The 14786-nt window shown below is 41.2% G+C and overlaps 1 protein-coding gene across 5 annotated transcripts in view; it reads left to right on the forward strand.

Moving 5' to 3' along the window:
* The window catches only part of RERE (arginine-glutamic acid dipeptide repeats), a 534579-nt gene that overhangs the window by 285777 nt on the left and 234016 nt on the right, over positions 1-14786 (forward strand). For all 5 annotated transcript variants that reach the window (XM_068240704.1, XM_068240709.1, XM_068240707.1 and 2 more), the window contains exon 3: positions 7343-7413. In XM_068240704.1, the coding sequence (XP_068096805.1) occupies positions 7343-7413 (71 nt within the window). The remainder of the gene's footprint in view (positions 1-7342; positions 7414-14786) is intronic.

The following is a 14786-nucleotide window of genomic DNA, read 5'->3' on the forward strand; positions in this document are numbered from 1 at the left end:
AATCAGGCCCTAATTAAAAAGTGGAATTGTGTTATATTGCTAAATAGCAGTTAGAAGTCTTTATGTATATACAGTAGGTTCTAGTTATGGTAAACCTCTGGCTGTAGTAAACTCTGACCCCGTGTCCTGACCATGCGCCTGTATAAATATAAAACGTATAACCAATTCTGATATGGTACTGTAGTAAATTACGTGCCCAGGTCCCTTGAAGTCAAAGCGGGCCTGAACTCAGAACTTTCTCTCTGCTCTAAAAGATATGCAACAGCATAACAACCTTTAAAGAAAATGTTTTTTTGTTACAGCTGATACAAATCCTGCAGTAAATCTGCAGTGTTTCTACTTACTGCTTTCATGGAAGCATACATATTCCAATGTTGTGCTTTCAAATTAGCCTATCTGCTGTGGCAGTCAGCTGACACAGGGAGAGATCAAATTATATCTTGTGATTAGACAGGCTAAATGCTCTAAATACATACAGGGTGCATTTCTCTGTTTTCCTTCTGTCCTGTGCAAGAGTTCAGGCTAATTTAACTATAAAGGCATTCTACTGTATTACATCTTCACACATCTTCCACATTATAGTTAGGAAGGTGACGTCACCATTTCTTGTTTTAGCTATACATCAGCCTGTATACTTATTTATTAAGGAGAATGGTACATCAATCAATGAAGAGGCCTGTTTGAATATTTTTGCATACAGCAGCCAGGTCTGGTTGTAGACTTTTTGCCGCCTGAGATGCCGCTGCCCCCCCCACCCATTATAATAACCCCCCAGAATAGGTAGTCTGGAGGGGGTAGCAGGCAGGAAGGGGGGCAGAAGGCACAGTGGCGGGGAGGGGTGGTCGGACCCCCCCTCCCTCACCTGGGTTCCCCGAACTGCGCTCCCCCTCCAACTATTAAGCGCAGCAGCATAGTATGATCAGGCAGCGGGCGTGAATGACTCGCCTCTTCTGCGTTCCAGCATGCGTTCCACTCTCGTCACTTCCTGCAATGCCGTCCACTTGCAGTACAGTGGGCGGCATTGCAGGAAGTGACGAGAGTGGAACGCACGCTGGAACGCGGAAGAGATGTGTCACCCGCTGCCTGATCATACTACACTGCTGCACTTCATAGCTGGAGGGGGAGCGCAGATCGGGGACCCAGGTGAGAGTGGGGGGGTCCAACCCCCTCCCCACCACTGTGCCTTCTGCCCCCCTTCCTGCCTGCTATCCCCTCCAGCTTGGCAGCCCCCACACATGACCAGGCCGTGCGCCCCCTCCCCCGACTTTGCCACCTGAGAAACCTGCCTCACCCCGCCTTATGGGCAGCCCGGCCCTGACAGCAGCTCTACATTATGCAAGTCAGATCCAGTGCATGCTCTCAGTAATATCCAGAGAAGTTATTGCTGTTTGCATTGTCCTTTATAAATAACCTAGTGCAGGATAACCATTCTTAAAAACCTGACCCAGGAGGGGAATGGGACTTTACCCCATCAGGCGTTAGTCTTCCACTTTGTACACGTTTTCAGTTTGTTGCCATAAACCGTCTTTATTGACCGTTTTTGAATGATTGCTTTACAAGGCATAATGTACAGCTCTCTTTGAAGTTCCAGCAGTAAAGTAGGAGTCTGATGAATGTTCCATTCTGGTGGTACATTATGGAGGAGGTCTGTAATGTGGGGAGTAGGGATGGACAATGCATCTCACTAGCATACTTGTGTGAGGTAATTTGAGCCAAAGAAAAAGGTGTGTGTTTGTAGTATAAGTTGGTGTAAAACTGATGCTGCTGGAAATGTAAGTAGCTGGAGGTCAGAGGCCTTCTACGTACACATGCTGTACTTTCATTGCCCTAAACAATCATCTGATTGTTTCATGTGATGTTTTGTACAGGTGTAGCCTGACTTCTGGGGCTTCCTTCCAATGATTCAGACTTGATGAATACGCTTACAACCACTATTTTACTTTTAGAAGCACAAAAAGTCCTGCTTGTCCTTCCTCTCCCTTATCTATAGGTCAGAATGGACTGCTCAACAGAGTAACCACTTCTCTGTATATTGGTTACTAGTTACTTGCAGCTCGCACATGAGCATTTTGGGCAACATTTATAGCCCACATGTATGTAATGCTAGATGTTGATGCGTTAAAGTATAGTAGATATGCAATTTGAAAAGGGGGCAATTTTGAGGGATCATTAAATGTGGTCGGTTAAATGGAAAAAAGGAAAGCCCGCTAATACTGTATAGAGAAAAATTCCAGTGAATTTGGAGTAGCATGTGAGAAGTCTTGGAGTTGTACAATATTAATAGGTTATTGGCAGTGCACATGTGATTAGGTTGCACTTATGTGATATTAGAGCTAAAGTCAAGATGGAAGTAATTAAGTGATTTGAAAGTACTTTAACCTTTTTTTTTTTCAGTTTGAAAAAAAAAAAAAACAGGTGAAGGGATTGACAGATTGGGGCAGCAAAAAAAGGATGGGGGAGAGATAACACAAGTTTGTGTTGGTCAGGTTGCATGCTTATGAAAGGCCAATAGGTAACACATTGGGTCTGACATGCATGCTGCAGATCTGCAGTATATACAGGATCTTCTCAAAAAATTAGCATATTGTGATAAAGTTCATTATTTTCTGTAATGTACTGATAAACATTAGACTTTCATATATTTTAGATTCATTACACACAACTGAAGTAGTTCAAGCCTTTTATTGTTTTTCTTATTGATGATTTTGGCATACAGCTCATGAAAACCCAAATTTCCTATCTCAAAAAATTAGCATATTTCATCCGACCAATAAAAGATAAGTGTTTTTAAAACAAAAAAAGTCAACCTTCAAATAATTATGTTCAGTTATGCACTCAATACTTGGTCGGGAATCCTTTTGCAGAAATGACTGCTTCAGTGCGGCATGGAGGCAATCAGCCTGTGGCACTGCTCAGGTGTTATGGAGGCCCAGGATGCTTCGATAGCGGCCTTAAGCTAATCCAGAGTGTTGGGTCTTGCGTCTCTCAACTTTCTCTTCACAATATCCCACATCATGTCAGGAGAGTTGGCAGGCCAATTGAGCACAGTAATACCATGGTCAGTAAACCATTTACCAGTGGTTTTGGCACTGTGAGCAGGTGCCAGGTCATGCTGAAAAATGAAATCTTCATCTCCATAAAGCTCCATGCCACGCCGCATTGAAGCAGTCATTTCTGCAAAAGGATTCCGGACCAAGTACTGAGTGCATAACTGAACGCAATTGACTTTTTTTGTTTTATTGGTCGGATGAAATATGCTAATTTTTTGAGATAGGAATTTGGGGTTTTCATGAGCTGTATGCCAAAATCATCAGTAAGAAAAACAATAAGGCTTGAACTACTTCAGTTGTGTGTATTTGAAGCTAAAATATATGAAAGTCTAATGTTTATCAGTACATTACAGAAAATAATGAACTTTATCACAATATTCTAATTTTTTGAGAAGATCCTGTAAGTGTAAGTAGACCTGATGTAGTGTCAGTCACTATGGTGGTTCATTTCACTGTGGACTTGTAGTTTATAGGAAGCAGAATTTTCATGACCTCGCCTTTTGAATAGGAAGTCAGCCGGTGAAGGACAGATATACAGGTAAGTAAGCATAGCTGTAGGAACAACATTTTACGTTTGAAGGAGCAGTTCAAAAAGTAATACTTTTTAATTTACACTAAGCCCTCGTTCAGACTATACGCGCTGCCGTGCGCATTTTGACAGAGCGTATAGTGTGCGACACGCAAGAATGGTAGAAAGGCATAAACAGCCCTTCTACCGTTCCTATCATATGCGCAGCGTGGCAGCGCGACTGCGCTATTGCGTGCTGCATGCATTTTTGGGAATCAGCACAGATCCCATTCATTGTAATGAATGGGATCTGCAGCGCAGATCGTGTGCGATCGGACGTGTTGCGTTCTGATCGCACATCTATCTGCGCTAAATGATGTGAACGAGGACTAAAGGAGTCAACAGCTTGGGTTGGATGGTGGACAAGGGAACGTAAGTAGAGATAAAAATTAATCAGCTGGACTAACATTTAATCCAAAATAAAACAAAAATTTAAAATAGCATTTTAAAGTGGATCCGAAATAAACTTTTACTAATTGCATAATTTGTGTTCCTTTCATATAGTTTATAGGGCATTCCGCAAGCCAAATACTTTTTTTGTTTTGTTTTAATACTCTAATTCCCTATAAACTAAACAAGCCTTGCCCACAGCTTCTCCAGAGAGCCTTGGCACTCTCTGCCTTTAGTAGCAAGGGCTTATGGGAGCTTAGTCTGGGCAGGAGGAGGAGGAGGTTACTAGCCAGAGATTTCAGAGGCAGAGGGGAGTGGGAGATGCAGATCAGCTTGACTACGTGTAATGCGACAAACAGAACATGGCTGCCCTCATTGTATCACAGGAATGTGTAAACTATCTAAACTTTAGATAAGTTACTTGTTATAGTTTTTCTTTATCTCTGATCCGCTTTAAGCTGACAAAATCATGTCCTGACTCATTGTTTTTGGGAAAGGTTGTGTGCAGAGAGCTGTGAATCAGGATATAATTAGCCTTTTTGGCTCTGTTACGGTTCTCGTTCTGCTGGGTGTCACAGGGTTCTGCCTGTCCACAGCCCCTTTACTAACCTGGCCTCTTCCCTTACTTTGAGACGTGTTGGCAATCCCTCTCCTCAGTCTGTCTGCTTGTACTGCTGTTCTAATTGGTGCCTGGATAGTATCAGTTAAAGGGCAAACTTTGTACATTGGATGGCGCCTTAATATTTTTTTTTTGTTTTTGCCTGAATCCAAGTTGTTGATATCACAGAAAAATAATTACTGATCCCTCGCCATGTCAGATATCATTTGAACATGCTGCAGTCATCCCCAGGAAAATCTAATTTGGTTTTCCTGGTTGTTCCTCTGATGGGCTGCTTCGAATTGACAATTAGAGGACAGAATGTGTTTGCCTTGGGTTTTAATAGGAAGTTATACCCAAGAGGCTCCAGCTTCCCCATTTACTTAGTGTGGTTCTCCAGACTGTCATCCAAACATCTGGTGCGTCCTTTCTGTCTGTAGGCTGCTCTTGATTTAAAGCAGATCTTAGTGTGCTTGTGTACTTGCTGCTAGCTAAGAGGGTGTTGTGCTGCTCATCCAGAATAAGAAATCTCATTTGTAGGACATCAGTCATTAATAATCCTGCTAAAGAACGCATTATCTACATTTTCCTTATGTCTCAGCTGGCCACACAAATAAAAAGGAGACTGCTATTGACTAAATTCAGCTTTCAAATCTGGGCAAGGTCCCCACTATCTGCATGGAGTTTGCATGTTCTTGTGTGGGTTTCCTCTAGCACTCTGCTTTCCTTTCATATCACCAAGTTAAAGGACAACTGAAGTGGGAAGAATATGGAGGCTGACATATTTATTTCCTTTTAAACAATACCAGTTGTCTGGCTGGCCTATTTGGCTGCAGTAGTTTTCAAATAACACCAGAAACAAGCATGTGGCTAATCTTGTCAGATCTGACAATGTCTTAGGCCTGGAACCCACTGAAAACTGCAAACGCAAAACGCAACCGCTAGGGTTTTGTCTGAGCGGTTTGCAAGCGGATTCATGCGCGTTTTTGGTCGTGTTTTGCAACATTGTATTTTTTTCCCCAGCGGGTGCCTAGCGTTTTGCGTTTTGCGTTTTTATCCTGATTGGTCCTGTGAATTATTTTTCATTTTGTTACAGTGTGCTGAACCGCAAAACGCTAGCAAAACCGCTCAGTTTAGGTTTTGCTGAGCGTTTCTGCTAGCGTTTCAATACTTTACATTGAAGCGCTAACTCTCCCAAAATGCTGCAGGTCCTGCGTTTGCGTTTCTGGGAAACGCAAACGCTCCTGTGGAAGTTGCCCCATCCATTAACATTAGCCCAGCGTTTTGGCAAACTGCTAGCGTATCGCAGTGCTGCCAAAACGCTGCCAAAAGCGCTCCTTTGGGTTCCAGCCCTTAGGGTCCGTTTCCACTAGAGTGAATCTGCATGCGTTTCCTGCATGCAGATTCGCATAGACAATCTAAGTGGATGGGACTGTTTCCACTTGTCAGGATTTCTTAGTGTTTTTCTGTGCAGAAAAAAATCTGCACGGCAGAGCCATCAGAATTTGCATACCGCATACCGCTATGTGATTCGCATACAATGTATTTAATAGGAAGTTTGCATGCAGTTTTGATATGCAAATTTTAATGAGAATTTGCATACGATTTTGCATAGAAACAATGGAAAAGCACACAGGCACTGCCATGGTTAAATTTGCATGCATATTCATCGCATGAGAAATCGCTTGAAAATTCGCATACCACCGCATGCGAAATTCACATCCGCATGCAATTTTTTTTTTCAGCGGCGATTCCCACCGCACAAGTGGAAACGGCCCTTAAACACCTGATCTGCATCATGCTTGTTCAGGGTGTATAGCTAAAGGTATTAGAGGCAGATGATCAACAGGATAGCCAGGCAACTAGTATTTTAAAATAAATAAATATGGTAGCCTCCAAATCCTTGTTACAGTTGTCTTATGACTGATTGCCTTTAAAAACTGCTCTAAGCTATGGGTGGATTGGATCAGACTGAATGTGGTAGGTTTCATATTGTGAATGAGTATTCTATTTCTCCACAATGACCTCAGGTGGTCAGAGAGAGGAGGAGCAGACTGACAGGCTATCGTTGATAAGTAAACATTTCCTGATATTTCAGTAGAATTTTAAATACATGGAATTCTCAAGCAACCAGTATTGCTTCAAAATGCACAGCTATTTTTATGGTACACTATACAACAATTAAACTGTTACATTAAGACTGTCTTAATTTGCTTTTAACTACTGTATTTCAACATTAATACAGTTTATGGTGTGGGTGTAGTATCAGGCATAGTACAGTATAAGCGAAGTATCAAGCAACCAGAAATTACATTTAGCCTAACTGATTCATTGCAAAATGGCAAAGGGTGAACTGCTCCTATTTCTAAAATATGATCCGTTCACTCTCAAAACATTTTCTGTTTTCTGCTGTAGTGGGAGCCCAGACTAATTTGAAATTCATCTGTCCATTGGTGATCACAAGCAATATTGCATTTGTGGTAGTAAAGCAGCCTATAACAATGTACAGCCTTCACCATGCTTCACAGTTGGTGTGGATTTGTCTATCATTCACTGACCGTGACTTTAATACTTATTATTGCTTTACAGAACTAAAAAAAAATGTTTTTCTGAAAAATCTACTTGATCAGTCTACCACAATGTAGATTGCATAACTGGTTATAAACTCCTTAAGTAGGACCATTGACATAAGAAATATTTTTCTACTGGCTAAAATAATTTTTCTTTATTCCACAGACTGTGTATATATTGAAAGTCGAAGACCCAACACTCCATACTTTATATGTAGCATTCAAGATTTCAAACTGGTAAGCAAGATATTTTACCTGTTCATTTAGTGGTGTAAAATGAAAATGTTTGTGTTGTGCATTGCTGTTTGTCTGTGCTGTTCAGTGTTTATGATTACATATGCGCTGCAGATTGTAAAAAAAAAAGTGGCCTAGTTTTTATTTAGCATGGGACCCTCATCTCCGTAATACCCCTCCAAAGAAAATCGGAACCATGCGTATAAAAAGAAATTGCTGCTGTAGTTGCTGCAGTTTAACCAGTTTAGACTTGAGTGGCTTTGATGTTACAATGTGATCCTTTTTTGTGATTGCATATGATTTCTATATAGGCTTCTCAAGGCATGGCACCTGCTGAATAGCTTTGGTATCAGTGCCACCTGTCTACCTAGGAAGCCCCATAGCTATGAAAATATTACCACTGCATATATGGAGGACCTCAAATTCGTGTGACTGCAGTTGCAAATAGGAGTGCCTTGCAGAAAATGGCCTTGAATTTCTAGTAAACCACGTTAAGATTAAGAGAACCTATTCTGACAGAAATATGCAGGCTGTTAGTCTTGATAATTCTGCTAACTTGCCCAGATGTTACACTAAAGCTGAAGTTGCTTCAATGCACTTTGACATTAACACACACAATCTGATTAGTGGCCGTAGCAGTGTTGTACCTTCATAGGTTTAAAAAAGCACTAGCAGTACTTTAGCTAGTGTTGGAACAGTGTCTGTCCCATTGCTATGAATACTGTTTCATTTAACTCTTGGGGTGGACAGTTAATTGGTGTTCAGTGTGGTCAAACTAGGATCCAGTAAGATTTTACAGTAGTCAGTCATAGACGTCAAAAAAGAAAAATTAGCGATGCTTTACTACTGGATTCCGATACTAAAATAGTGGTAATCTTTGCCAATATTTCACTATGACTAAACTTAACCCTACTTTGACGTAGAACCCTCCTTCTACCTATGCAGCCCCTCTGGTGACACTTTAAGCTCACTGCCTCCACCAACTGCAGAGCTGTGATTTGAAGCAATGACTGAGCTCCCGCTATACAAAGCTGCAATTTGCATAGCAGGAAGACTCTGCGCTCGCTATTTTATCCGGCTCCTCCCTGAGCCCAACTTTACTGTCATTGCCTAAACATTAACCACCCCCATTGCCACAAATCGCGTCGCCACCTTTTTTCCTGTTCTGGGTAATGGGCCCTTATGCTTTGATTTCAGTAGTTTTTAAAACGAAAATGCAGTCAATGAGTTCTAAATATCTGGCCTTTTTTTCTGGATCTTTAAATACGTTAGGAGTAGATTGATGGTCAGGGAACCAGCATTTGTCATAAGCAATGGCGGTCTCTCTCTTTCAGAAGAGGTTTCCTTGAAAAAGAGAGGGAAATTGAGTCTGCTGCTTATTCACACTTAATGCTGCTTGCCTGTCTGTTGTGCTTACGGTTTACCCTTAATAATTTAATTGATCCAGAGGCAGTGTGAGATCAGCTGCTCTGACTCCACACGCCAGTGTGATTCAGAAAGTACTGAAGCCAAAGTATCAGCTTGACAGCCAGGTAATTGGTATTTAATCATAAGAAATAAAGATGGCAGCGTCCATATGCACGTCGGGTTTCCCTAATTAAAGCATTGCTGTCAGCAGACGCTGAGCTGAGAAGTACTTGCTGCCAGCTTCAGCTTTCAAGGTTCAAATGATCAACTATTTTTTTAAGATTAGAAGTGCCTATAGAGTGTATTGAAAATGCTTTGTGTTGTGCAGGATGTTTTTTATTTTGGTGAAGGAAGTGGTTGGCTTTAATTGAACACACACACCCGTAATAGGTATGAGCAAATATTCTAACGTACGATCTGACTTAATGTGTGAGGGGCTTTACCAGTGAGCGGAAGTTGCTGAACTGTTAACTAATGCTGGGTACACTACTGTCAGATCGATAATTTCCAGCATGTCTGATCTGATTTCCGAGCATTTTCCGATCGATTACCGACTGTTTTCTGTTCACTTCAATAGGAAATTAATCAGAAAATGTTCAGAAATCGATCGGAAATCAAATCGGACATGTTGGAAATAATCAATCTGACAGTAATTCTGCCAGACAATCTCAGTGTGTACCTAGCATAAGGAGCTGTGATTTGCACATTTAAAATTCTGCCTTTTGGTGGGATTAATATTGTTTAGCCATCTATTTTTTTTTTTTTTTAATGCAGTCATGTCAACAAGTGCAGATCAACATCCGTGCATCCAGGACAGAGATCACAACGGAAATACAGTATATGAGGATTGTAGCCAGCAACCATCAGTGCTGGTTTTTTTCCTCCTGTTTTGCATGTGTTGAGTACAGTATACTGCTTCCTGTTTGAGCATTAATATGCACTTCCCCAGACTGTTTTTTATTGCCTGATTTAAGTGCAGCCTCACCACTTTAATCCTTGCCTGGCATAATGATGCCTTTGCTTGAATCGTCCCATTGTGTACATTAGCGGGTACCTGGGATTCACAGTAGAATCGGAGAAGAAATCATGAATTACAGCATGAAGGTTTCCATTCTGGACAGAAGTTCCTGCTGAGTTCCCATAATTGCTCAGGGATATTAACAGCAATAAAGGCCGGCTCTTTTGTTATCCGTATTGGTTTTGTGCAGCGCATTAAAGGCCGTCTGCAAAACAACATGAATCAGTGCACAGAGATACCTGTCAGAGGCTGCTCACAACACTCCCCTACTGGTAATTTAGTGTACAGAGATTGCCGCCCCCTCCTGGCCTACACACTTGATTTGATGCGGTGATCCAGGTGCGTTGTGGGTAGATTGCAGCTGAAACGTCCTGCGTTAGGCAGTAATTCTCCCACATGTCCCCACTGGGACTGCAGGCGTGTGCACTGTAGCAGCCTGTAAACATCTGATTAAAAACATTATTTTGATCCTGGGATTTGTCTCCCACCCCATGGTAGGGGATTCAAGGCGAATTCCAGTCGGTATAAAAATCACAAGCAAACTTGTGTTATTTCAGGTTATGTTTATTCGGTATTTAATTTCTGACTGAGTGCTTTAGAAATTCTCCATATGTTAAATCTTTTCCTCCCGCTCAAGGGAATGATGGAAGTATTGAAAGAGGGAAGCATTGCTGCATTCAGATGCAGAAGGATTAGCAGAATCTTTATATATACTTTTCCAATTTTTTTTACCTGGAAACCAAAGAATGAGTAGTTAAAGTAAATTTGCCCAATAATAAAGATTGCTGTTAACATGTTAAAAAAAAATGCTTCTTTCCAAGATGTAATGCTGTTGTTTTGCGTTGTAACAACTCGTTTGTTACAAGTACACAAATCCGCTGCTCTGACTTTCACTGTTCTGGCTCTACATGCTTGTTCCAGTCGAGCAATTAAAAAAATATGATGGCCAGTAAGCCATAGAAGTATTACAAGCTAGGCATCTAGCATTTCTGAGAGGTTGGCAAGGCACATGAAATCTGTGTGTTTTATTTGCCAAAGCATTTGTAATTCTGGTCTCTCTGTGTCATTTCCACACCACTGTGGCACTGCCAGGCAGGAGACACCACATGCAAACTCCATGCAGTCAGTGTCCAGGCCCAGAGGCAGAGTTGAGATTCTAGCAATGGAAGGCGAGTGTTGATTTTAAAAGTTACACGCAAAGACTAGTTGTTGATGGCTAGAGATACTGATTTGTGATCCTCTTTGGTGAAAATTTCCTATTGGTACAGTTGTCTCACAATTTTGTTCAGCAGTCACTTTGCCTGGAGTACTAAATGGTGGATAAAAACTGCCACCATTGTTTTGGATCTACTGGCTTTCTCCCTATTTTCTTGCACCTTCTATTGGTAGCCATATTTGACATTGCGGAGTGCCCCTGCACCTGATGCATACATATATGCCAAAGCTTCCTCTCAATGCCAATATTTCAGCACCTATTGTGGCGGCTGATATTTTCATTTGTTTTAATTTGTGGAGTCCTGTTCAAGGTTTGCCATGGAAAGATGGGGGGGGGGGGGGTGTTGTGGATAAGGTTAGCAATGGGGGGGGGGGGGGGGGGGTGGAGGGTCTTCAAGGTTCTTCAAGGTTGGGTACGTGAAGGTGATGTTGGCTGAGGTTATGCATCAGTAGAGGTAGGGTTTAGTGTGAGAGAATAGGGTTATGCTTTGCTTTAGTAATTGATCTGTATTTCTTACCAATGCTACTATCATCATTTGCCCTTTGAGTAGAATATCAGTGAATTATATATCGGTACTGATATTTTACTATCTGCTTTTCTGGGTGCCCGTATTTCCAGGTACCCTTTTTTGATTAAGGGTAATCAATTTTATGATTTAATGAATTGTATGTGTAGTACAGCTAAGAAATAGAGCAATTGGTAGCAAACAAACAATTCTCATTGTTCCCAGAACAGGAAGAGTTAGGAAACATCAGTTAACTATGCCAAAGAGCTTCTCTGAGCTCTCCAACCCACTTGGTCGGCTATCGTGCTGTTTTCTGGAGCACTTGTACATCTAAGAAGCAGACAGATTTAGATAAGATTTTACTACAGGGACGTTCAAAGGGTCATTAGCTCTTTGTTTTATAGTTTGAAATACAGAGTATAGTTTGTAAATTGCAAATATGACAAAATTATGCAATGTTATAAAAAAAACTATATATCTGAAAATATGATTCTCTCTTCTTTGCTACTAATGTTCTATTTATTATCCGTATTACACATACAATTATATCATTTGTTTTTTCCGCTTCGGTGGGACTTTAAGCCTGTGTAATGCCCACCTTTTAGCGTTGTGGCTCCATGGATGGCGCAGTGGTATTCATTACATTTACATTACATTTCTAATGAATAGGGAGGTGACGCAGGAAAGTGGAGTAGTAATGATATGTAGATGGCAGTGCTGTGTGGCAGAGGTGTGCGAGGCTGAATAGGATTGCAGTTCTTTTTGCAGTTAAAACAGTTTGCCTATTTGCATTGCGATGCTGTATGTTTTTAGTTGCGTATTTGGATTAGGGCTGCCACTTTTCAGACTGCATTGTCAGCTGTTTCTCATGTTTGAGCACAATATAAAGCAGATCAAGCAGAATCCTTTGGGCTCTTGTCTGTGTAGCTGTTTTACCTACGCATTATTCCTGAATCTTATTGTATCTCAAGCAATCCTGTTTACCAGTATATATTGTGCAGGTGCTTTTTAAATAACCACTCTTAAGTTTTCATTATTACAACAGGCACGTCTAGGAGAGGAATGCAGAGCTGTTCATTTGCACTTAATTAAATCTGATACAGAAATATATAACGCATGCCTCCATGTTGTATCCTATTTCTTCATCCACCCAGAGCTTATGTGATTAATTTGATGGAGCAGGGAGGCTGTCTTGTGCTTGTCTAGTTGTGAAATGAAAAAGGGGACCTGTCAGGGTAGAAATAGAACAGCTGCTGCAGCTAGCTTGCTTTACAGTTGCAGCCTGCAGAGCTGTTATGTTTATTTCTCACTGCTTAGAAAGTGGCAAATCCAGAATAAACATTCAGTTTGGGTGTCCCAAAACTCTCACTGTCTAGGACTACGGAGTTGTTGTGGGTGAGTAATACGCTATGTGCAGAATGAAGGGCTGGGGTTACAACCTTGGACCTTGCACCTTTTTGAAGTGCTTCTGTAGTTAGAAATAGGACAGGTAATGATTTCCATGTGGCCAGGCAGAAATCCAGTGTCTTGCTACTTGAAATCAAATACAAGCAACCTGGGGATATGAGTTTCCACTGCCCTGTTGCTGGACATTATTTGTTGCCTTTGCTTCTTTAGAATTCAAAAGTGCCATCTCCACTCTGCTTTGCCTGTGATCAGGAGCAGTGATTCTCTATCCCCCCCCCCCCCCCCCCCAGGTGGTGCCTAACACTAATGCCTGGTACACAGGATGCAGTTTTAATCAGATTGACGGTCTAATTATTTCTGAAGGGTTTGATCTGACGTCCGATCTTCCAATCATTTTTCTGGTTGACTTTCCAATCACTTCTATACAAAATCGTTCAGAAAAACAATCAGAAATCAGATCAGACCTGTTGGAAATAATAATTTAAACGGTCAATCTGATGGAAATTTGCTTTGTGTGTACCAGACATAAAACTTCCCTAGTGGGCAGCTAACCTTAAAGTGGATCCGAGATAAACTTTTACTCATTGCGTAATTGTGTTCCTGTCATATACTTTATAGGGCATTCCTCAAGCCAAATACTTTTTTACTTGTTTTTATTGGGAGTATTTATTAAATTTATATTTTTGCATCATATTTGAATCAGTGCTTGTGTTTGTTGTTGGGCAGGTAAGTCCACCCTTACCACCCACACCTTTTATTGACTTTAATTGGTACTACTTTTACTCTATTGGCGCCTCTGTATACTATATCACAATTTGATCCACCTGGTGGATGGGTGTTGACACCCTCTTTTTTCTATCTACGGAGAGCGACTTTTTTTAACCTGAGCGAGGACAGGTCTAATCTCCTCGTCTGCGATAGAAGTGGGTGCCTTGATTCGGCAACCCAGACTTGTGAGAAAGTGACCTTTCACTTATGCCAATTATACAACAATAATACATATCGGGGGCTCTCGATTGTCTCTTTTTCTTTGTTACTTTTTTTTACTTGTTATAGTTCGTTTTTCATCTTGGATCTGCTTTAACTATTTACAGCCACAACCTTTAGCGCTGGTGACCCAACGCCCGATATTTTATTATGCGATCCCCACCCCCAAATTTTCACTCATAGATGACTTTTTTGTTTAATGGGCTCCTATGGCTGCAGCCAGATGTACAGTAATGTCGTAGATTGCACTCAAATGTGACCCATTGACATGACTCTTATAACATAATCACTTTTACTTGCCACTGGCTTTTCTCGCACTAGTTGGGGGTTTGTTAGGTACCTCCTATCAGATGTGACTTGCAAGTTACAGTGTCCCATGTTTCCTTCCCTGCATAGTTTTGTCAGGAAGGGTTACAGGCTGTGACTGAAGAAGCAATTACTAATAATGCTTTATTTTTGTTGTAGTGGATTATGCTCTTCCAGAGCAGCTTTAGATAAGTGTTGAAGCGGTCTGTAAAGTTGTCAGGGTATACTTGCCATAATGCCTCGCTGATATCCCATGAGCATCAAGTCATTCAGCCGGAATAGCGGAAAGGTCCGCTGTTCAGCTAAATCTTGTTTTCTCTGTGTGACTTTTGACTCACTCCTCCTGTAGCATTGTGCGCTCTCAAGTTGTATTCAAGCTGTTATTTGTTTGAATGTAATTACAAAGCTGTCAGCACACAAAGCAATAACAGCAGCTGATATATTTGAAGCCAAATAATACCCTTCCTCTTCCCTGGTACAGATATGTACGTGACTTCATTCAAATGAAATTACCAGTGTTTTTCTTTGTT

Source organism: Hyperolius riggenbachi, chromosome 6 (genome assembly GCF_040937935.1).
Source record: "Hyperolius riggenbachi isolate aHypRig1 chromosome 6, aHypRig1.pri, whole genome shotgun sequence".
NCBI lineage: Eukaryota > Metazoa > Chordata > Amphibia > Anura > Hyperoliidae > Hyperolius > Hyperolius riggenbachi.